This window comes from Ochotona princeps, chromosome 25, assembly GCF_030435755.1.
Source record: "Ochotona princeps isolate mOchPri1 chromosome 25, mOchPri1.hap1, whole genome shotgun sequence".
Lineage (NCBI taxonomy): Eukaryota > Metazoa > Chordata > Mammalia > Lagomorpha > Ochotonidae > Ochotona > Ochotona princeps.
Genome location: NC_080856.1, coordinates 119426 through 142994, shown reverse-complemented (window position 1 = coordinate 142994; position 23569 = coordinate 119426). Strand labels below are relative to the sequence as shown.

The window sequence follows — 23569 nt, the reverse complement described above, 5'->3', positions numbered from 1 at the left end:
CTTCTTAAGATTTATTATTATTGAAAAGGCAAATATGCCAGATACAAAGATCTTTCATTCACTGGTTCACTCTCCATGTGACTGCAATGTCTGAGCTGAGCCAACCAGAAGCCAGGAACCAGAAGCTTCTTCCAGGTCTCCCATGCAGGTACAGGGTCCCAAGACTTTAGGCCGTCCTCTACTGCCTTCCCAGGCTACAGGCATGGAGCTGGATGGGAAGTGGAGCAGCTGGGACACTAACTGGCACCCATATGGGATCCCAGAGCCTGCAAAGCAGGGATTTTACCCAGTGAGCCATCGCACCGGGCCCAGGGACCCACTTCTTTAGACACTATCTGCTGCCTCTCAGGGTGCATTAGGAGGAAGCTAATTAGAATTATGAGAAGCAGAATCAGAACTCAGAGGCTGACATGGAATGTGCACATGCCAAGTGAAGCCTTAGCCTCCAGTTTGGGGTTGACAGGTCATAGAAGTCAAATGTCATTTTTATCATGTTATATCAGCAGCACATACTATCAGTATGACTGATCCCTATTAATGCTAACCTCAATCACCTTGCAACAAAACTTTATAGAAACTTAGCTATTGTAATTTTATTATAATGAGATATCACTGTAGTAATATCATGATGTAATGACCTAAAATCAGATCCAGGTAGCTAGGCTAATTGCTGCCATTAAATTGCTGTTAGTCACTTTACCTCTCTGATCCTCAGAGATTTTTATTGTTGATAATTGAGTATATCTTCATTTGATATATCAAGTTCATGCTTACTTCTGAAATGTCTTAACAAGATGTTGTCCTTGAGTGTAGTTGTGTTAGCCAGCTGCCATGCTGCACAGGGCACTGCAGAGACAATGCAGTGTGTCCTCCGAGTTCAGGTCTTTATGAACATGGGATCTTCCATTCGGTGCTGTCTTGGATTACATCAGCCACCACCTCAGGAATACTCAGCAGCTCCAGAGAAAGGTGCACCCAGTGAAGAGGGAGCCTCCTCTAGACTCCCTGACTTGTCTGTGACTGAAGGCACCATCTTGGAACTCAATTCACTGGCCCTCATCAAACCTTTACATATCTGCAGTCTTGTGAGAAACCTTAATCCAGAATCCCCAGTTAAGTCACTCTAGAATAGCTCAACAGCTGCAACTGCATGTCATCAATGTTTGTCATTACTATAAATAAGTGAATAAGTAGTACAGGTTGGATTTCAAGCTTTCCTACTGTATTCCAGGCTTCTTGTGATGGGTTCGTGGGAAACAGCATTACTGGCTTGGCTCCCAGATTCCTCCCCTCTAATCCGCACAATCCTGCCTTTCTCTGGTTTGGTTACTGAGACTCAATATAGGGATTTCTATTGGAAAATTATGTTGGCTGCTAAAAATAAGGCTGAAAACACTAGCTTAGAGGAACATTGGTTTAGGTGACCTTCATTGTCCTTTTTCAGTGGATCCACCTATCAGTATAAAAGAATTCTTATAAAGTCATGGACAGCATTTATTTCAAGGCTTGCTCTTATCATGAAACCCAGTCTAAGGGGTTGGAAGCCAAGGCTCACAGGGTTCTACCCACAGAGAAGTGTATCGGTAGTGGCCCTCATGTCCCATTATCTCACATCCTGTTACAATCTTCATGACTACTCCAAGAGAGGTGTTTTATAGACTGGGAAAATGAAAGCTGAGAGGTTAAATCGTTGACCAGAATCATGGATTAGAAAAAAAGTCTGTAGTTACAAAACTCTTGGATACCACTATCTGGTCAATTATGGGCCAGTCTGAGAACTGAGTAGTTTAGCTTCTCCTTGGGAATGACATACACTGATTTCACACCACAAAGTTTGAGCAGTCACTGCAGATAGATAAACTCCTATTCATTTACTGCTGGACAGTTCTGAGCTTGCTGTGGTGCATGAGTGCTATTCTATAAACTAGATGGAAGCAAAGAATCCAGAAACCTATTCCTGCAGGCTGTGCTGGGCTGCTGAGCTGGGAGAGGACCTGAGAAACCATCAGCTGCTTTTACTGCTCTGTAATTAAACCCAGGACAGGAAGACAGGGAGGGGTCCCTTTAAGACCCTGCAGACCAATGTGTGACCTTGGAACATGGTTTCAAGGGACAGACGAGTCCTAGGTCCTGGACAGCCTGGATTCCTTGCAAGTTCTGGGTTGGGCCCAACACTGGCAATGCTCTCCTGAGTGGTCATGCTCTGCAGGGGCCTACCCGCAAGTACCCAACAGGCTCAGCTGGCTTGCTTCCATATTCAGCAGCCAGGGCACTGCTAACTACAACAGCTATTTTGCGGAATCATATCAATGTGAAGGATTTAGTATGGAGAAACCATACTGTGCAGCCACTGTTCACAGATTTTTCCAACATAAATCTTACCTGCACACATGACATAGTGAAACTGTTTGCACCTTCCAATCTCATTATCAACTCCACATTTTACATTGTTTTATAAAACTCTGTTCCTTGAGCATGTTTTGTCCCAGTGCTGTTCTGTATCTTTTCTCAGGAGGGTCACTTCAAGAAGGTGTGGGGATTTTTGTGCCACCAAGGGGAGAGAGGAAGGGGGATCTCCATCCTCAAAGCAGCACTCATCTTTGTGTACTCCATGCATGAATTGTCTGTGGAACTACAGGTCCCACTGCTGCCCTAGCACACATTTCCCTGCACCAAGAAGCACTGCTACTCTCAACCTCCATCAGCTGAGAATTCCACTGAGCTTCAAAACGCAGAAGCAGCTGTTCTCCATGGCGGCTCTCACTTCCTCTTCTCCCACTGCAGGCACGCATCCTGCTAAGGGATAAGTCCTTCAAACCTGAGGTTCCTCCCAGTTTGTGGCAGCTCATCTTTGTTTTTGTTTTTTTTTTTTTTTAATAAAGATTTGTTGATTTTTATTACAAAGTCAGATATACAGAGAGGAGGAGAGACAGAGAGGAAGATCTTCCGTCCGATGATTCACTCCCCAAGTGAGCCGCAACGGCCGGTGCTGTGCTGATCCGAAGCCAGGAACCAGGAACCTCTTCCAGGTCTCCCGCATGGGTGCAGGGTCCCAAGGCGTTGGGCCGTCCTCGACTGCTTTCCCAGGCCACAAGCAGGGAGCTGGATGGAAAGTGGAGCTGCCGGGATTAGAACCGGTGCCCATATGGGATTCCGGCGCGTTCAAGGTGAGGACTTTAGCCGCTAGGCCACGCTGCTGGGCCCTCATCTTTGGTTTTTGCTCCCTAGTCAATTGTTTTTTAAATAATCTTGCTGGGCTCTAGAAAAAGATGACTTAAAAACTTATTGATTGGCTCAAAAGTGTTTCAAAGTGTGCTTAAGCCAGTTCTAACTGCTCAGAGAAACAGGTGGTGATGAGTCAGATGACTTTGATATGACCGATAACCCTCTGGTCTGATTTGGAGGGTGACCTGAGAGGCTGCTAGCTTACCTGGGATAAGGTGGAACTAGCCTCCTCTAGCAAAGGAAGCTAGAGCATTGTGGTGGGCTCTGTGTGGCAGGAGAGGTGAGAACCTAAAGCCTGTGCAAGTGGGACTCTGGGTTCCCCACACGATTCAGCCCTAGCTGTTGAGGAGCTTAGAGTTGTCCTTTACCTGTAAGTAAGGCCCAGCGACCCTTGCTGCTTAATTAATTATACCTTTGAGGTGCACCTTACACAGAAATAGCCTGTGACCTGACCTTAAGCTGGTAGCATAGTCACCTGAATTGATGAGATTCCAGGTTAATGCATTATCTACCCCACTCCTTCCCAGCATGATCCCGAATGTGGAAATGTTGGCAGAAAAACCCCACCAGCTGCAGCACTTGAAGACTCTACTTCCTGTACCCACTTCAACCATACCCGTCTCATCGAGACAATGCAGAAAAGCAGTTTCTCGGGTACCAGTGCAGGCTCAGTGGCTGGCTTTGGCCGTCATGGGAAGGAGGACCAGCCAGACAATCCGTGAAACTGAAAAATGGGCTAACATCTAAGCTTGGGTGTCAGCCTTGGCTGTGCTTTAGGACACCCTGGCCGCAGCCCAGATTCCACCAGCCTCTGCGGGGCGGGGGCGAGATTACACTGGCCCTCCACTACCGCCAGCCTAGAGCCGAATAAGTAAGTGCTGGGGTGAGGGTTCTGCAGCTGCAAGTCAAGAAGCCAAGTCTTCACTCGTGCTATACAGCTGACTGGCCTGCTCTCTGGGTATCCAGGGAATGAGGGTTGGGGTGGGAGAGAAGGTGGTTTATTGTTTCAGACACCCAAACAAAATGGAACAGCATGAAGCTCACAAAAGCACTTTTTATTGGAGGCAGTATGGCTGAAAGGATTACAGTTCTAAGCAGTCAAAATTCAACTATTAGTGGCATTCTTTTGACTTTTTACAGTTCAACTTCTCCTGGGTCAGAAAAGGAGACCCAAGTTATACTTTTCCCAGCTGGGCAAGAACAAAGGTAAATAAAACACTGGCAGAGACTTCTAATCTAGTGATAGCACTGCTCACTCCCTATCCCTACTGAACAGACTCTCCCTGGCTAGTAATCCGTGAGGCTGTGGGCTGCTGACCACTGCCGAGGGACACATAAGGCAGAAAGCAGAACAGGGAACAGAAGGCGTCCACCGCTTCAGAACTCGACGTGAAAGGGATAATCCTTGTGAGTGGAACAGCTGTCAGGAGAAAAGAGATTTGCTTTTCAAGGAGGAGATTTTGACTATAATGTGCCTCCCCCGGGTCCCCTCAGAGAAACAGCATCTCTCCCTGGGGGAACCACAGCCCTGGATGTGAGATGCTGCCTTGGAGTCTTCAGACCACAGGTGTTCCTCCTTGCAGACTCCTCTGCCAGAGGCTGTCACCCAGCAGTGTATGTGGGGCAGACACTGCGGAGGCACTGCACCTGGAGCATGCAGGCTGCCAGGCCCATCCCAAGAGGCAGGACCCAGTGGCCTGCTATTGTCTCAAGTGGTAAGAGAAGGTGAAAAGAGCAGCTGATTCTTGAACAGAAATGTTCAAGGGCTCCAAGTGACTGAATCCCAAAGGATAAATGAAACAGCAAGTGCTCCCAGGATGTGGAAGGACAGCCTGCCACTTCCAGAAGCCAGCCGGGGACTGCTACAGGAAACACAGTGGGACAGCATGTGGGGGCAGTGCAAGGACACTGGGACAGACAGGGTGTGAAAGGCCCTGGGTAAGTCGTGCTTGGAGTACTTAACTCTTACTCAGCTATTCAAAGACACTCAAACACCCCCGAATCATTAGCTCTACCCCACACCCAGCCTGCCTTTCTGGCTTATCCAAGGACTGTGACACTCTGGCCAGCAATACAAACTCAGTTTAGCAATAGGTATAAAACAGAGTGTTGGCATATAGGGGTTAGAAAGAAGCTTCATTAGGAGACCTGGGGGTATCACAGTAAGCCCTCTTCCTCCCCATGCTAACCTTCAACCCAGCCCTCACTCAGCATGACTGGTGCATGGGGTAGCCTGCCAGCTGTTGGAAGGTGAGAGGAGCCAAAATGTAGAGACCAGTCCCAACATTTGTGCCCCTGCCACACCTCAACAGACCACATCAGCGGTAGAAGGAACAGGCATGACAGGTTGCTAAAGGACACCTGGAATCTGGGGATTGATCTGTTTCTCTCGCCCTTTCTACCAGATCCCAAACAGACCTTAATGCCTAAGGGTTAAGCACCTAAATCCTCATGTACAGGGGTGCCTGAAAGGACCCTGGCTCAGAGCCCTATCCTAGATCCTGAGGCAGCATGCTCACCAGTCAGGCTTATGCCTAAAGCACAGAGGTTGTCCTCTGTCCAAAACACCAACTCGGGTAGTGGCCAAGGCCACCAAGTGGTGCAAACTTGGAACTCAAACGGGAGGGAGAGTGCATAGAAACTGGGCAGAGAAAGACAGCTCCTCACTGTCCCCCCCACCCGCCCCGGGGATGTTCCTGTTCTGCTTGGAGGGGGAGAGTAAAGGAGGCAGGGTAAACAAGCTGGCTCAGACAGGAGGAGAGAGAAGCTACAAAACAGGAAAAATTTATTTTGCATCTTGAGGGCAAAACCTACAATGTAAATTTTGTTACTGTTCTGATGGAAAGAACCAGCAGAAACCTTACTAGTTATCTCTCGGATTCCATATAACCCAGAAGGGACACAAGCAATCAGGGTTGTGCAGCTGGAAGGATGTCAGGGACTCTGCCAGTTGACTGAGGTTCCCAAGTCTACTGTTCATCAGTGCCACAGCTGGGACTGTCCCAAATCCCAGCACCATGGCCTTCTTACTAACATCACTTCCATGAGAGCCATTAAGACAGTCTCCTAGAAAGATTGGGCATCTGGTTTCAAGCGAGGCACAAAATTGAAAAACACCAAAATATACAGCCATTTTAGAGCAGGCCAACAGTGCCCCAGGGCAGAGAAGAGCCTGGGGCCAGAGTGCCTGGCGGTTTCCCCACAGCCCTGGGCGACTCTGCCAGTGCAGGTGCCCCCATTTCCCACTGTATAGGGATGGAGAAACACTTGTATGTAAAGAGGAACACTTGACATAGTAGGACCTGGACAGCCAGCTCATCCAACTCATGTCTTGCAGCATAATCAGGGAGCCTACCATCACACTGGGATGCACTCACCTCACCAGTGCACAGACTCTCCAGTTCCTATTGTAGCTCAATAAGGTGGCCATCTCCTCACTGCTCAATTCAAAGTCAAAGACCTGAAAAACACACAAAGACTAGTGAGCTCCATCCATGCAAATAAAATCCAAGCTAGAACATTGTACGGGACACAGATCAGATCTGGTGTGTCTAGTGGGAAGGAGCTCAGCTGAGAGCAGGCATACTACAGTGTTCAGAGTGAACCTGTGCCAGCTGTGAGTCACATGGAACAATGGAAATGATTCCTGCCTTCCCAGCCCACCCCTTCATGGTACTTTCTACCTCATGCATTTCATTTCCAATAATATCCCTAAGCAATCCTATTGGATCACACCTGTGAGGAACATTATGCTAGGAAAGGTGTGTTCTTGCTGTCATTTACAGTGAAGAACAGCCAAGCACAGAGATCCTTCAACAGAAGGAACACCGAGTCAATCCCACGCCATCTAACGCACTCATCAATGATGGGCTCCAGCTGGGTAACTGCAGGGCACGCTCCAAGAGGACATGCCCAACAGGAAACGCTGTCTAAAGTGGCCTTCTTTTATTATTAGTAGTCTTTTGTTTGAAAGGCAGAGTTACAGATAAGAAGAAACAGAATATTTCATCTGCTGATTCATTCCTCAAATGGCTGTAGCAGAGCTGGGCTGCTCTGAAGCCAGGAGCCTCTTCCAGGACTCCCACATGGGTCCAGGGGTCAAAAGGATCATCTTCTGTTGCTTTTGCAAGCACATCAGCAGGGAGCTGGATTGTAAGTGTAGCAGCTTGGACTCAAATTAGCACCCGTATGGGAAGCTGGTATGGATTGCAGAGACTTAGCCTACTACATCATGGTGCCAGCCCCTGAGCTGGCCTTCTTAAGAGGATGAACCAGAGGCTGGTGTCGGGTCATAGTGGGTTAAGCTACCAGCTGCAACACCTGCTTCCCTCATGGGTGCCAGTTCAAGCCTGGGCTGCTCCATTTCTGATCCAGCTCCCTGCTAATGACCTGGGAAAGTAGCACAAGACGCTCCAAGTTCCTGTGACCCTGCACCTACATGGGAAATTTAGAAGAAGCTCCTGGCTCCCACCCGGTCCAGCCCTAACCACTGTAGCCATTTGGGAAATAAATCAGTGGATGGAAGATCTCTCTCTCTCCCTCTCTCTCTGCAAAAATAAAAAAATAGGATCAATACAGTTTTGACAGAGGGCAAGGAAGGTATGTTGGGAGAAGAGAACCACTTGAGCAGAAGCAACAACCTGCACGGGGGCTGCATTTGTCTGGAGATTGGCAGCAGGCCCCAAGCAAGGGGCAGCTTGGCTCAGATAACAGCATGTGTACAAACAGCCTGCTACACACTGTGATCCCAACCGTGGGAAATGGGAAAGACTGTGCAGTAAGGTACAAAAATGACTAGGCTAGCATTTTGAGACTCATTGTGTTTCTACTGGAATACCTCAAAAGAATGAAACAAAAGATCCTGTTCTACACTGATAAGCCTTTCCCATGGTGGCCACTATTCTGCTGCTTCATCAGAAATAGTTGAAACTTCTAAGCCTGCAAAGAAAACCATCTCTGCCTCAACAGCTTTACTCTCTCCCCAGGGCTCACCCTGCCCAAGTTCAAGCAGGACAGCGCTGGGTGTTAGGCCCACAGGCTCTGTCCAGTGGCCCCAAACTTGGCCGTTTGCCATGAAAGCAGGGCCTTCTTGAAAGCAGGGCCTTCTTGAAGCCATGCCGGCTGGCAGGGAGACCACATGGAGCTGACTCCTGAGCAGCCCCAGGCCCTGGGTTATGCTACATTCCAGATTAGATCTGAGGTGTAGACACAGTGACCCTGGAAGTGCCCAGGGAGGGCAGAGGCTCTGGACAGGAACCTCTCAGCTCCAGCCCAGGCCCTTCCATCAGTTTCACAAAAGCGCATGGGGAGGGAGGCCAGGCTAGGTGTTGGAGTATGCCTATACCTCACTGGGCCCCTGATGCAAGCTATGCTCTCCTCAGGACTGCTCAGGCTTCTGCTGGGCTGAGTGGCAAGGGGTCTCTGTAATCCCTGGACTTGTCAGCAGCACAGTGGTGTTTCCCACTGACGAAGGTACCAAGTGGGTCTGAAGCTCCCTCTACACTGTCTTATGCAGTGTGTGCAGTAACTATGCAGAGGGGGAAACTGAGGTATGACATAGGTAAGGAATCTGCCCAAGGCCATTTAACAAGTAACCACTGGGGCTGCTGCGTAGACTCTGGCAGAGCCACTCAAAAACAACAGTGTCAGGCCTGGTGTGATAGCCTAGTGGCTAAATCCTCACCTTGCACACTCCAGCATCCCATATAGACACCAGTTAGTGTCCTGGCTATCCCACTTCCCATCCAGCTCTCTCCTTGTGGCCAGGGAAAGCAGTAGAGGACGGCCCAGAGCCTTGGGACCCTACACCCATCTGGGAGACCTGGAAGAAGCTCCTGCGTCCTGACTTCGGATTGGCTCAGCTCTGGCTGTTGCAGCCAATTAGGGAATAAACCAGAAGATCTTCCTCTGTCTCCTTCTCTCTGCAAATCTGACTTTCCAATTAAAATAAATCTTTTTTTTTTTTTTTTAAGATTTATTATTATTGGAAAGCCGGATATACAGAGAGGAGGAGAGACAGAGGGGAAGATCTTCCATCTGATGTTTCACTCCCCAAGTGAGCTGCAACGGGCCAGTGCGCGCCGATCCGAAGCCGGGAACCAGGAACCTCTTCCGGGTCTCCCACGCGGGTGCAGGGTCCCAAAGGTTTGGGCCGTCCTCAACTGCTTTCCCAGGCCACAAGCAGGGAGCTGGATGGGAAGTGGAGCTGCCGGGATTAGAACCGGCGCCCATATGGGATCCCGGCGCGTTCAAGGCAAGGACTTTAGCCGCTAGGCCACGCTGCCGGGCCCTAAAATAAATCTTAAAAAACAAAAAAACAGAGAATGACAGCATCTCAAGTAAACAGCTGCTGCTGGTGAAGAGCTTGGCATGGGGTGTGCTTCAGCATGGCTCTGCCGGGCACAGCCTGCCTGGCATGCAGGAGCCATGAAGGAGCTGTCCGTGCCTTGGGTCACAGTCTGCTGAGTGAGGACAAGATGGGGGCAGGAGGGACAGGGCTGGGCCAAGAGGCCTTGTGAAGTCTCCCACCCTCTACTTGTGAAATCCCACAGCCCCTCCCCGCCGAGAAAGGAAGGGATCAACCAGTCGGGGCTCACCTGAAAGTTTTCAGCAATGCGTGCCGGGGTCACAGACTTGGGAATCACCACCACATTCCTCTGCATGGGAAACCGGATCAGGACCTGTGGGCCCAGAGAGGGGACGAGTGCGGACATGCACTAGGCACGCAGCTCCATCAATCACTTAAGATTGCACACACAATCCAAAGGGGACAGACATGCCTTATGGGAAAAGAGAAGAAGGACTCAGACAGCCCGGGCACCCTGCAGCAAGTGGGGAGCACACGCACGTCTGACCCCGAGTCCTGGTCCTGCATGTGGTCATGAGGCCACAGTGAATCTATCTACTGCCCAGGACTTGCACTGCCACTTAGGAAAGAGTACATTTCCCTCGTAGCTACAAATGGGAGATGTCTCAGTTTACAGATGAACTTCTGCATAAATGCTGATGCTGAGGCTCGTGGCAGGTTGAGGCTCGTGGCAGGTGCCAGGGCAGGTGTGTGGCAGCAGTATCTTAAGTCCCAACCTATGCCCTTGCTACCACACTCCTGGATGCCAAGGCACACTTCTGGTGCAGGTTCCACACAGCCACTGCTCCCCATCGGCGATAGGGACCACCAAGGGTAAAGTGCCCTAGGCACAGTCACAAGTGCCTGGAGATGGGTGTACCTGGGCTGTGGTTTTCTTGTGTTTTTCAGCAATTGCCTTGATCCTAGGGTCCTCCAGGAGAGAAGGGTCCTCGGGCTTGGCCCTGGAGCACAGAAATGGTTCAAGGCCACAACCATCATCCCAGCCATGCAGGCTTTGCTACTCCAGTGACGAGAAACCCCTACAGGCCTGGGGGAGGGTCTGCAGATACACCTGAGAAGCATTCTCCTTTTAGTCATTTCTAATTTTCACTAAGTGACCAGAGAATACGGCCCCAGGGAAAGCTCACCAGGGCCTGTCGGGAGAGCCAAGGGGACTGTAGGCCGTCACCACGATGCCTTTGGAGTGGCAGTACTGGATTAACTTCTCCTGAGTTAGGTACGGGTGGCACTCAATCTGCAAAAGCAAACAGTGGGCCTGCTGGTAGCACTGTGGGCCCAAGTCAATGTGACATGGGCAGGGTCCCTTCCCTCCCCACCCAGAACATTCTGTGTCTCAAATGTCCCTGATAAGCTGTAGCAGCTTCATGCATTTCCCAGCTAGTGCCCTGGATGAAAGAACAGTAAACTCCTTACCAGTGTTTTAGGGCCACAGACCCCGAGGGCATTCTCTGGCTGTGGTCATTTATCACATAGCACAGGCCTGCGGGTCTCAATGACCTCATGTTACCATGTCAGGTCAGAACTCAGAACTGTGCCAATGCCCAGGAGCTGCTTCCAGCCCTTCCCTGGGGGACAAGGGCATGGGCAAGAGGGAACGTCACTGGTGGTTTACCTGGTTAACCGCCGGCTTGTATTTTAAGCCAGGCTTGTTTAAGATTCTCTCGGTCTGCACATGGTTGAAATTGGAGATGCCAATAGCTTTCACCAGCCCTGCATCCACAAGCTCCTCCATGGCCTAAAGAGAATACAGGGTCTGTCTGCAGCAGAAATGGATCCCAAAGGACAGGGTCAGAAGCACTTTTCATGCCAGAGAGTTTAATAGGTCCAGTCCCCCTTTTTCATCTAAGAAGACTTTCAGAAGCCAAGAGGCAGGAAGACATAAGCCAAGGGAAGCCAGGAGTTTGCCTACTGAAACAAGAACAAAAGCCGTGACAGAATAACAAGACACAGTACAGAGCGGGCAGAGCAGACCTATCACACCTTCTCACTCCCAGGTATAGGAACTCAGCAAGGAAGGGTACATTAACCGCCCGCCACTGTCTTACCGTCCACGTGTCCAAAAAGTCAGTGTCGCTGGGAATCACTTGGCCTGTCGCATCCAGTGGGAAATACTCATTGCCTTGCTGTGGTTACAATCACAAACAAAACCATCAGTAACAGCCCTTCAAGGCAAAGAGGCAGATGGGTCCAAGGTCCTGAGTTGCTGTTCCTATCAGACAAGCTAGTGCTGCGAGTCTGTGGGTGGTACTCCAGAAGGCCCTTAGTCACAGATGTTAACCCTGCCAGGGACTTGAATGTGTGAAGAGTGGAGGGCTCCAAACCTGAACTCAGAGCCAGCCCTGCCTGGATCCCTGGTTTATAAAATGGTTACCTTGTCAAGCTAGCAAGCTCTCCACTAGCTCATGATGAAAGGAGAGGAAGAAAGTCAAATCCCTTCAGAACCCAGCATGTCCTAATGCAACAGAATGAATCCACACCCTTTCAACATGACTTGCAAAGCAGAAAGCAGAAGTGGGCAGGACTTGGTAGCTCCAGAGTTCTTTCTGTGCAAAGAACTAGGCTGTAGACATGTTGCACTGCATGGGGTATGTGTCTGGACGCAGGTACAAATACACACATGGAGGGTCTCCATGAGCACACGTGCACTGATGTGCACAGGCTTGGCAGGCAGACAAAGGCAAGGCTCATTGTCCTTTATGGCCATGCGGACAGCAGCTATGTAAACCGTATAGCTACCAAATGACAAGAAGTATAAAGAGTTCTGTGATTTGGATGGCCAAATTTCAGTCTCTGACACATGTTCCAAGGTGACACCACTGCTGCTGCTCCATGGGCCACACCTTGAACAGCAGGGACAGAGTCTACACACACATGACTTGTCAATAAGGGATGTCGAAATGCAGCCCAGGTGCACCATACCTTAAAGCCTGTGGGCCAGTGAATAAGGTAGAGGTCCAGGTAGTCCAGCTTCAGGTCGCTGAGTGTCTTCTGGCACGCGCCTTTCACCAGGCTCTTGTCATGGAAAGTGCACCACAGCTGAAGGCAACAAGAGAGCAGGTCTCACTGCTGCCAGGCAAGAGGCTGCTCCTAGGCTGGCACCAGACGGTGCCGACAGGACTGCCTCTCCTCTCCCCAGGACCCGCCTGTCTCCCTGATATGCTACAGACAGTTGGGAGGAAACTGCCATCTCATACTGTGGATCTCAACTTTCTTAAGAAAGGTATGGTGACTGGGTCCAGGCAGAAAACACATGCATGGGTCAGCCAGCCAGAACGCCTCCCTGCAGAGCCCACATTGAGAATGAATTCTCAGGGCTGTCCACCCAGCAGGCTGGTCTCCACAAAGCCATCCTCATCTTCCGACTCAGCATCCTCTGCATACCAACAGCCTCCAGGAAAAACCCTGTGGCAGCAATGGACACTCAGCCTGTAGGTAGGAAGCAGGGTCTGTCCTTGACCGTGACTCCTTGGCAAGGGGAGCCGGTCCATGACCCCAACCTCAACAAGTCCCAGTGGGTCAAGACCCAACAGCCAGCCATGGGCAGGCAAGCTCTAGGGCCGTCTCCACTGTTAGTAACACGACCCAGTGAGTGGTGAGGGGCATTCAGAGCATAGACTGGCTCCCAAGCTGAAGTCATCCCCAGGAGGGTGGCACTGTGACTGCTGCCCCCTGCTGGTCCCCTGCCGTGGTACCTTGCTGACGATGAAGAGCTCCTCACGCTTCACCACCTGCTCCTTGAGCTTCTCCTGCAGGGCCACTCCCACCTCATTCTCGTTCTGGTACACGTGGGCACAGTCGATATGGCGGTACCCGAGATCGATTGCTGTCTTCACGGCCTCCGTCACCTGGCCTGGAGGTGACTGAAAGCAGATAGAAATTTAAGAAATGGCACAAAACACAGGGAGGTTACACCCAGCCGAGACCAAGGACTGGGGAGCTGCTGAAGCTCACTGAACCTCCTGCTGCTGCACACATGGCCATGGGCAGGCTGAGCTACAGTTCTGAAGGGCACTGCCCATGCTCAGCCTCAGGCCTGGGGCCAGCTCTCTGGACTAACAGCACAGGTTACTATAAGCAGGCATCCTGAAGTCATCTCACTCCCTTGCTCTTTACATGTGCTGGCTGAGGAGCCCTGTCTGAAATTGGAGCCAGTGGGGGCCACCTCCTCCAGCAGCTCACTGCACTCTAGCAAGTACTACACTAGCGGCCCCGAGTTCCAGGCTGTCCCCAAACTGAGCACTGAGCGCCCACTCTGGGCTTCTGACAGTGGCACACCCTTGTTTTTAAGCAGATTTAAGGGGTTATCAAAAATCAACAGCACCAGCGAGTCTAGCGCATGCCTGGGGGTCCCAGAGGCATGCTTTGCGAGGTAGACTTGGAGATGGCTCCTCAGAGACCAAAGGAGCAGGAGATGGGAACTGCACCTGGGTCTGGGGCAGTGCAGTGACTGCAAGGTGGCCGTGCATGCTGGCCCTTGCGGTCTCTGAGTGACCAGAACAGGTGTGGGGAGTGTGCCTGCTGTGGGGACAGGGAGGGGCTGACCTTCACAGCACCCAGACAGCCCACAGTGTTTCTCCTGCTTGCAGCTGCTGCTCAGAGAACGTCGAAGTGTGTGTGCACGGTACTCTTCAGAGGCTAGAGCCCACATACTGCTGGAAGGCTGAGCTAGAAACCAATGGAAAGGAGCACTCCCCGGGGCCCTCAGCAGCTGCCGACATGGGCTGTTTTCACACCAGCTGCTGTGACCAGGCTGGTGGGTGGGGCCAACATAGATCCGGGGAGCAAGCCCATTACTGGAGCCTAATGGCAGCTGAGCTTGCTCCTGCACCAGGAGGGGATCAGGACAGGCCTTCAGTCCATCTGATAACCTCCTATTCCCCCCAGCAGAACTAAGCAGCTGTACCTGGAACCTTTCAATGCTTTGTGATTGAAAGAACACAGCAGGGAAGAAAATCCTGGCCTGTCCATAGCAACTCAGGCACAGCATAGCTGATGTGAATAGACAGTGAACATACCCCACCCGAGAAACAGAAAACACACTAGGCCCAGGGGTAGCCTGGGAGGAGGGCTTCCCAGAAAAGTCTTCAGGTTTCAGGGCACCTACTCCTTGTCTAAGCAGCTCCTGCTGTATGTCTTGTTCTGGGCCTGCCTTGCACTATGCAGCTCCAGTCCTGGAGACAGGGTGGATGCATGCCCAGGTCCAGTCTAGCCACACCCAATCCTGCCCCCAGGATTAGGCTCCAAGTCAGGCCCCAAGACATCTTGCTTGTGGTTATTCCCAGAAGCTCTTGCTCCTGGTACTACTATGCTGGGAGAACACGGGACTGCAGCTGCAGGAGGAAGGCAGAGAGAGTGCAGAAACACAGCATCTTGGTGACCTCATTTCCAACTCTGAATCCTAGGGACTCTGCTCTGGGAGGTTCAGGAATCCAGACCCTAAACACAAATCCATTTTGTGGGTTGTTTTTTTTTGTTCTGTTTTGTTTTTTTCTGCTTAAGATTTCTTTTTGCAGTTCCTTAACTGCAAAAAGAGACTGAACAACTGGGATAAAACTGACAACAACGAAAAAAGAGATGTTTTTAAAGAGTGACTTCCTATTGCTTCCTGACACTTCATAGGACGCAGCCAATCCTACAGTGCTGTGCAAACAAGACTTGTGATCTGCCATGGCCCTGCGGTTTTGGTGCACCGGGTTCAGCTGTGGCTTATAACACCAGCATCCCCTCTCAGAGTACCAGTTTCAGCCCAGCTGCTGTGTGGTTTTTTTTTTTTTTTTAAGATTTATTTCATTTTTATAGGAAAGTCAGATATACACAGAGGAAAGAGAAGATCTTTCATTTGATGATTCACTCCCCAAGTGGCTACAATGGCTGGAGATGAGCTGATCCAAAGTCAGAAGCCAGGAGCTTCTTTGGGGTCTCCCATGTGGGTGCAGAATTCCAAGGCTTTGGGTTGTCCTCGACTGCTTTCCCAGGCCACAAGCAGGGAACTGGATGGGAAGCTGGGCTGCCGGGATTAGAACCGGCACCCATATGGGATCCTGGCACATGTAAGGCAAGGACTTTAGCTGCTAGGCTACTGCGCCGGGCCAGCTGCTGTGCTTTTAATCTGGCTCTCGCTAATGCTTCTGGAAAAACAGTGGAAGACAGTTCACACACTAGAGCCCCTGCCATCCAGCGGGAGACCCGGATGCAATTTCTGGCTCAAGGCTTTAGCTTGGGCCAGACAGGCTGTTGCAGCCATTTAAGGAGTGAGCCAGCAGATATAACATCTTTCTCTTTTTATTTAAAATAAGAGAATATTAAAAAAAAAAAACAAAAACTTGCTGTATTTGCAAGACTAACAGAACAGAACACACTGATGGGAAAATTCCAGATTAGATTACACTGTGCTGCCCTTCCGGCACTATCCATGCCAACATGAAATATGCTGTACACTGTTCACACAGATAACAAACCTCATTTGGCTCCATGTCCAAACATATTCCACAGCAACAACGCAAACTGCAATTTCAAATGATAGGATTGCAGAACAATCCTTTCTGCTTCCTTATCAGTGGAAATTATGGTCAATCTGGCTAATAGGCAAAGTTCACAATCAAGCTTGGAAGCAAACATAACCAATAAAACAGAGTCTCACTTTCTCCCAAGCACATTAACCAACCTGTCCCTAATGCTAGGACACCAGTGTCTCCATGTGGCAGAGATTTGGCTGGCCCAACACTGGCCCTACATTGGCAGTCCTTAACTATCTCTAAGGCCTGAGAGGGTGAGATCTGGAAGATGGACACTAACCAAGTTCCTAGGCTTCCTCCAGCACCAGGCCCGCCCTCATGCTGCAGCAGGGGCACAGGCCACTGCTGGCAAAGTGCAGGAAGACTTTGTTGGCACAGAGTCTTGCAACTCATGCAATCTGAAAGCTAGTGTCATCATTCCCAAAAGCAAAAAAAAAAAAAAAAAAAAAATCAGAACTCTTAAAGAACATCTTTAAGTGTGTGTTTTGGGGGGGCAAGGCAGTTGGAGGCTCACCAGGTGGCTCTTCCCTGTGGTGCTGGCATCCCATATGGGCACCAGTTCATGTTCCAGCTGCTCCACTTCTGATCCAGCTCTCTGGTTACGGCTTGGGAAAGCAGCAGAGGACTGCCAAAGTCCTTGGGCCCTTGCTCCCACATGGAGAACCCAGAAGCTCCTGGCTCCTGGCTTCAGATGAGCTCAGCTCCGGCCATTACAACCAATTGGGGAATGAATGAGCAGAAGGAAGATCTCTCTCTCTGTCTCACTTTCTCTACACGAGTCTGTCCCTCAAATAAAAATAAAATACAAAAATCTGCTAAAGCGTATGAGATATACCTACACTGTATTGTTGGGGTGTTAAAATATTCCTGGGCTGAGCAATTATGGGGAGATATCTGAAAAGGCTTTGGGAGTGGTGGGGGCTGGTGCTGGGGAAGCGATTGACAAATAATGCTATCCCTCAATTCCTCAAAATGTGTCTCACATCCATGCCAGTTACAAGGAACACATGCCATTGCTGACTCTCCAGCCAGGGCAGAAGGACCATCAGTTAGAGCACACTGGCAGGGACTCAAGGTTGCCCTGGCTGAAAGGAGTCCCAGCATGCAATGCTGAGGCTTACTGGCTGTGCCATGGGGAAGGACGGTGTGCCAGGAAGAGAGGCTAAGTCACAGAGGGTCTTGGGTGGACAGGGTCTCTTGCCTGCCTGGACACCTGATCAAGAAGGAACAGCAGCTCAGGGCCTTTCAGTGGAACAGCAGAGAGGACAGGACCAAAGCAATTTGCTGACAGTTTGAATGACACAGCACAGTCACCAGGACATGGAAGAAACACAAGGGAACAGGAGCCATGCCCACTGCAGCCTCATCCATCTGGCACAATGACCATAGTTTGGTCACACATCTGTGAGGAATATGGGCACATGCATAGAGGAAGACAGTAAGTCATTGAAATGGGGAGATGGAGGGAACGGACCGCAAGCTCATATTTCACATCTATTTCCTACCTGTCCCTCACCCCCAACCTGCTGCCACATAGTTCTGGGCCAGCTTCATCTTCTCAGCCCAGACATAAGCACACAAGGGGGATTTTCACCATATGCCTAACAGGGTACTGGTAAAGGTCATGGGGAATGCGATCAAAAGACAATGCCCACGCCTGAACTTTGGTACGCTCATTGGTTAGAAGTTACATTACTTCTGCTGTGTTGTAGCACATCATTGTCAGATGGCTTCTGTTGCCCAGGTACCATGAGAAGTGCTGGAAACAGCAGTGACAAGGCAGATGCCATCCCAGCTCTCAAAGAACTTCACCTACAGACTTTGTTACTTTAAACTAAACAGTTTCTGTTGAGTGTTTCCCAATGATGTGAAGGCCTGTTCATAAACTTTCATTCCTTATTTACCCTTGAGGGATGATTTTCAAATGTAGGACCATGAAAATAATTCCTAGAGTTATGATCATAATTCCTGGACTAGAAGAAACGCCACTTCTCAGCAAAGGAGCTGTTTTGTGCAGCTTCTACTGCAGATACAAACATCTCTGTAGCTGCAGTGTGACACAGACTGCACCTGTGACCACTGAGAAACCATATCTTCACATCCACTCCAGCAGCACAACGTGCAACAGAGGCGGGTCCAACCTGGTACCAGCTTTCTAAGTTAAACACACCCTGACAGCACCACTGGACCTTTCAGAGGAAATACAGGTTTTGTCTTTTGGCTAAGAAACCTTTTCCATTCAAGGCAAACCACTGTCTAGTTCTTCTTACACATATTCAGTTTCAACTGTCCTTATAGGTTATAGTAAATAGGTGTGTCCCAGCTAAACTCAATTTAAAATTTTTCTCCCGTTGTTTAACATGTCTGTATCTCTTTCTCTCTTCCCCGTCTGCTGGTTCACGCCCCAATGCCCACAAGTGCAGGGGCAGTTGGAACACCATCCAGGTCCCCCATGTGGCCAGCTGAGCCCCAACCAGCTCAGCCATCAGCTGCTGCCTCCCAGGGTGTGCAGGAGCCAGTCAGACTGTGGGCTGCAGGTGTGTAACCGTTGGGTCACACCCTGGCCCTGCAAGTGTCAGTATTTAATGGCAAGATCCTCATTCAAAATTCCTTTATGGGAAAAGCTTGAGCCATCGTGTGGAATGCAACAGATGGGTGATTGTCAAAATGTTTACGGAAAATGCCTGTTATGAAATACACCATGCACAGATTCCGAAATGTTTTGCACTAAACATAAACTTACCGTTTCCACTTCCATAAACTTTCCCAAGTCCTGTGTACAAGCCTTTTCAAAACACTGAGTTTTGCCTCAGTTTCCATTCCAACGCCTTCCCCGAGATGTGCAATTTTCATTTATCACCACACTTTTCGTGTCCTGTGGTATTAACTTCCCGTCCTGGCCTTCTCATAGGGCTTGGCTTACCCAGGGACACCGGGAGGCGGGAAGGATGCCCCCCGGGGTCTTAGGCCCAGTCCCCAGCACTCAGCATGGCGCGGGGACAGGGACACTCGGGTCTTCAACAGCCTGCGAGCTCAACCCGCGACGCGGGCCCGAGTCGGGACCACCACCAGGCCGCTCCAGGACCGCCCAGGGCCCGCGCCCCGCCGGCGTCCCGGGAAGGCCGCCTCCGCAGCCCCCGCTCGGGGTCTAACCCTCGGGCGCCCGGAGCTGGCCTGGGGTCCGCGGACCCTCGCCTCGCCGGGTGGCCCGGACTCCCGCGCTCCTACACGGTGGGGGACCTGGTCGCGGCCCGATGCCTCGGGCGCCCGGAGCTGGCCTGGGGTCCGCGGAGGCCGGCTGCTCTGCTCACTCCAGACCCTTGCCGCCCCTACACCTGGCCGAGCGGAAGCAAGCCGGAGCGGCGGCGTCTCCAAGAACCTACCTTCCAGGTGCCCAGCCCGAGGATTGGCATCTTGGCGCCAGTGTTGAGAACAAGGTGCTTGGCCATGGCTGCGCGAATCAATCCCCAGATCTGAACCGTTGCTCCCTCAGCCCCCGGCGCGCCCCTTTAAATAGCCCCTGCGGACGCAGCACCGGCGCCTGTGATTGGCGCCAGACTGCGCGAAAGTCCCGGCTGATTGGCCGCGCTTGCTGAGGTGGGCGTCCCCCCGCCGCCTTTCCGGGCGACCCCCCGCAGTGCAGCTCCGCTAGGTCCTAGCAGAACCAGATTCTTTCCTCTCCCGGTGATCCACTACGCACCACGTGGCAGGAAAAACTGCTGTGGGGCGTCAGTACCGAATGCTGCAAAGTCCTATTTATGCAGTCACGTTTTAGGTTCAGTTTAATATGCTGGAAAAATACCATTGGTTGTGGTCCTACATCCGTATGATGCTTTTGGGAACTGGCCTAAGATGTGTCCTTGGTCTGTTTCAGACGTGTTGACGACAAGTGTAGTTTAGCACACTTTAGTTTGAGACAAAGGTGCTTGCTGCACCGTTGCAGACACCAGCCCGAGTGTTTGCCACTCCTGTGTGCAGTAGGCACCTGACACCCTCTACACCCAGCCTGGGCACCAGCTGTACTTGTGCGCCTGGGCCTTTTCACCAAACCCTCCACCCAAGCTGGCAACCCTGGAGCTTAGGGCCTCCGGGTGATCATTGTCACCGAGATCAGGAACACATCTGATCAGTTCCACTCTGCTCAGCACCTGGAAAGCCGATTCCATTCAGTCTAAGAAAAGTGAGGCTCCAGGACAATAACTCAGCCAAACTCCGCAGACATGGAGCAGTGAAAAGCTACAGCCCCACAGAAGACAGTTGGACCAACACTACACTATCAATTCTGGTTGGCTGGCACTGATAATCTGGGCCTTGATTGGCACGGAGGAGAAACTTTATGTCTCCCAGACAGCTGCTCCAAGAACCTTGAGGATACTTTTGTGTCTGTTTCCCCACAATCTTCCTTCATGAAGATCACCCCAACTTGCTCTTTCTGCCCCATCACCCTTTGGTCTGTGCCCTGATCGTGCAAGGCTGGGAACTACAACTGCCCAGTGTGACTCAGACCTCTCTAAACTTGCTACTCTGGTGATTTTCCAGTTAGTGTCATCTTTAAAAGTGTCCTCCTCCAGAAAAATTCATACAGAACAAGCTGGTCCAGATACTTTCCCATTTGACTTTTGTACAAACTGTTGTTCTGTGGAAATCTGGTACTTTGTCCATAAGTAATACCATCTGCATTTCAGGGTCAAGCTAACTTGCTGTGTGTAAATCAGCACTTGGCTCACTGCCCTTCCTCCCTGAGGTCTCTGCTCTCAGGGAACTGTCTACATGCAGACAGGAATATCCAGTGAAATGAGACAGCTTGAAGGAAGGTGGTGTAGACAAAAGGATCCTCTCTTAGGGGTGTGGACTTGTTATCAGAGGCTTGGCTGGTGTTTCCATAAAAATTGAATGTTAAGGTCAACTGCTTTTCTCAAACCAGAGTATTCTGACCTGGCCGTGCAGATCTGAAAAGTTGCATCTGTGGAATGTGTATAGCAGTAATATATTGGGTTGACTATTTACTTTCTAAAATGTCCTTATGTGCACTTCAAAATTTTCCTAAAAAAAAGACAAACCAAAAAAACCCCACAGAAGTCTTCAATGGAATCTTTTTGAGATATACACCAGTAAATGGAATCTTAAAGTACTTTGAAACAGGAATCTCTTACCAAGGGAAATATTTCACAAGGGCATAATTTAGAAGAAACATACACACACACACACACACACACACACACACACACACACACACTGTAGGTATAAGGCTGTGTCTGAGGGGTGCTAATGTCCTACAGAGATCCAACACTCCATACCACAAGGTAGCTCCTTCCTCAGATTTTATGCTTTCAGCACTTCATTGATCCTGTTCATCCCACACCATATATATGTGACTGTGTGTGTTCATGGTTCTATATAAATACAGTAAAACTGTAAATGTGCAACAGTAGCCAGAAATAAGGTATCATCACTAAAAATAAGCCCACATGAACACAGAGGAAAATATATTTGAACCATTACTAAAGTGAACATAGAAAACAAAATGTAATGTTTATGATGTGATGATAAGAAAACAACACAACACATTTGGAAAAAAAGAAGCCAAAGGAAAAGAGAAGTGCTTCATATGCAAAGTTTACCATTAAAAGACAACCTTCTTTCATTCTCCCAACTCTCTTGGGGATAAAACTTAAGCTCTATAGGCTGGCTTTCAAAGCCCTTAAAAGCTGTTACAACTCCCAGTCTGCCAAAGCTATAGAATTGTTTACATTTGCCCCTTTTCATCTGCAGGTTCTGCCTGTTGATAAACAACCAACCACAGAGCAAATGGTGTCTATACTGAAAGTGTAGACTTTTGATTGTCATTATCTCCTAAACAATACAGTATATTGCCTGCTTCCAAAGATTTACATTGAATGAAATATTGTAAGTGATGTAGTTTTGATCTGAAATATATAGTGGAATGTGTTCAGACTCTATGACAACCCCATGCCTTGTTACAGAGAGAACTTTAGCATCTGTACATTTGAGTGTCATCAGGGGATCCAGGAACAGAACCCCATTGGATACCAAGGAATAATGGTGTGACTGTGCTCTAAGAGCTTGATTATACCCAACAAAGCAGCCAAGCCAACAAGCAGACTGTATGCCTCATGTCCAGCACATGTTGGTGGAGGTGGGGCTGGCATTAGCTTCTACCCCCACTTGATCACCCAGGACCCTGTCTGTAGAGATATTAGCCTGTTGTCCCACTACTACCCCAATCCCAGTCTTCAGGGTTTGCCCCAGGAAAGCAAAGGAGCACTGGAGAGTTTCAGGAAACCATCCATTGATCAGGCCTAAAGGGTCACTCATCAGCACTTCTATCTTCCTGTGGTAGTTATGGCTCTGTCTTGCTATAGTGGGATGGTGGCTTGTCATTTCCAGAGATGAACAGGATTCCCAAAGCTCCAGAAGTCTCATCCACATGACAGACGATGGCTACAGAACCCTGATTCAATTTCAGGTACCTTATAAAAGCACATTATTTACTTTATGACAATGTTGTGGCCATTAGCACCCAGATACTTAACTGCTGCCAGTGGTTTTCTGATTTCTGTACCATGAGTCATAGTATAAGCTGTGTACCCTACAATAAAACAAACCTAAGAGTACAAATAGCAAATATAAGAGAAAACACTTCTCATCCCTGTCATCTGCAATGCTTGCTAGTTTTTTGTGTCCCAGCTTCTCCCCCTTTTAGGGCTAAGTTGCAATTCTTCAGTCTTGATCCCAGGATAAGTGAATTTATAGTCATTTATGTGATTATGGTGTTATCTGCAGTTTGAAAAACATTGTCCTTCATTCACTCCATGATCTTGCCACCATCCCTCACCCAGGTGTCAGGAAAACCACCCCACTTCCACACAAGCATTCCTGTCAAGTCCTTCTTCCTGCCTCTGTCCATCCCATCAGAATTTTGGGGTGGGAAAACTTTGATTAGTCTTTAGAAGAGAGAAGTAAGACTTGGGGGTGGCCAGAAGGAGAGAAAGCATAAGAGGTCATAGGAAGAAGACATGGCACTTAACTTCTGTTGTGGGCTAAGCTGCACTTTGCAGATACAGGAAACTGGTCTCTGGAAATCTTGCTTCAGTGCCTGTGCATTGAGGAGGTGATGGGCAGCTAGAAAACCTCACTAAGGAAAACTGTCAATATTAACTTTTCTGGTAGAGACTAGAGAACAACCTGAAGAGAAGATGAGCCCTAAGTTTTGTTACTGTGAGCATAGCTGTAGGAAATGCTTGTCACTAATCATACCTGCTCTTTCCCCAGCATCTCAGCCACAGGGCTTGCCATAGCTGGAAGACAGGGACCCTCTCTCAGAAATGACTAGCCATGCTCCTTCTTTCAGCTCCCTGTTTCCTGGTTCCATGTGATCACATTGGAGACTCAGCTATATATAGCCATCTTTGACTAAGTGTGTATCTTTCATCTTGATGGT

At 49.7% G+C, this 23569-nt stretch overlaps 1 protein-coding gene across 1 annotated transcript; it reads right to left on the bottom strand.

The window, feature by feature from the left end:
* Positions 1-4259: 4259 nt before the first annotated feature.
* AKR1B1 (aldo-keto reductase family 1 member B) lies at positions 4260-19755 on the bottom strand. The gene is made up of 10 exons (XM_004598187.3): positions 19491-19755; positions 13285-13452; positions 12512-12628; positions 11638-11715; positions 11205-11327; positions 10720-10826; positions 10452-10533; positions 9822-9905; positions 6603-6685; positions 4260-4645 (listed from the first exon to the last, which is right to left on the bottom strand). The coding sequence occupies exons 1-10, from the start codon at positions 19554-19556 to the stop codon at positions 4603-4605; spliced, it is 951 nt and encodes a 316-aa protein (XP_004598244.1). The 5' UTR covers positions 19557-19755; the 3' UTR covers positions 4260-4602.
* Positions 19756-23569: the final 3814 nt, after the last annotated feature.

Bases quoted from the DNA above. Each gene is read 5' to 3' on its own strand.
- AKR1B1 (XM_004598187.3), bottom strand. From the start codon at position 19,556: ATGGCCAAGCACCTTGTTCTCAACACTGGCGCCAAGATGCCAATCCTC. The intron at 6,686-9,821 runs GTGAGCCCCGAC...TGTGTTTTTCAG, and splicing joins GCATTGCTGAAAACTTTCAG to GTCTTTGACTTTGAATTGAG. The intron at 4,646-6,602 runs GTGAGTGCATCC...TTCTCCTGACAG, and splicing joins AGAGTCTGTGCACTGGTGAG to CTGTTCCACTCACAAGGATT.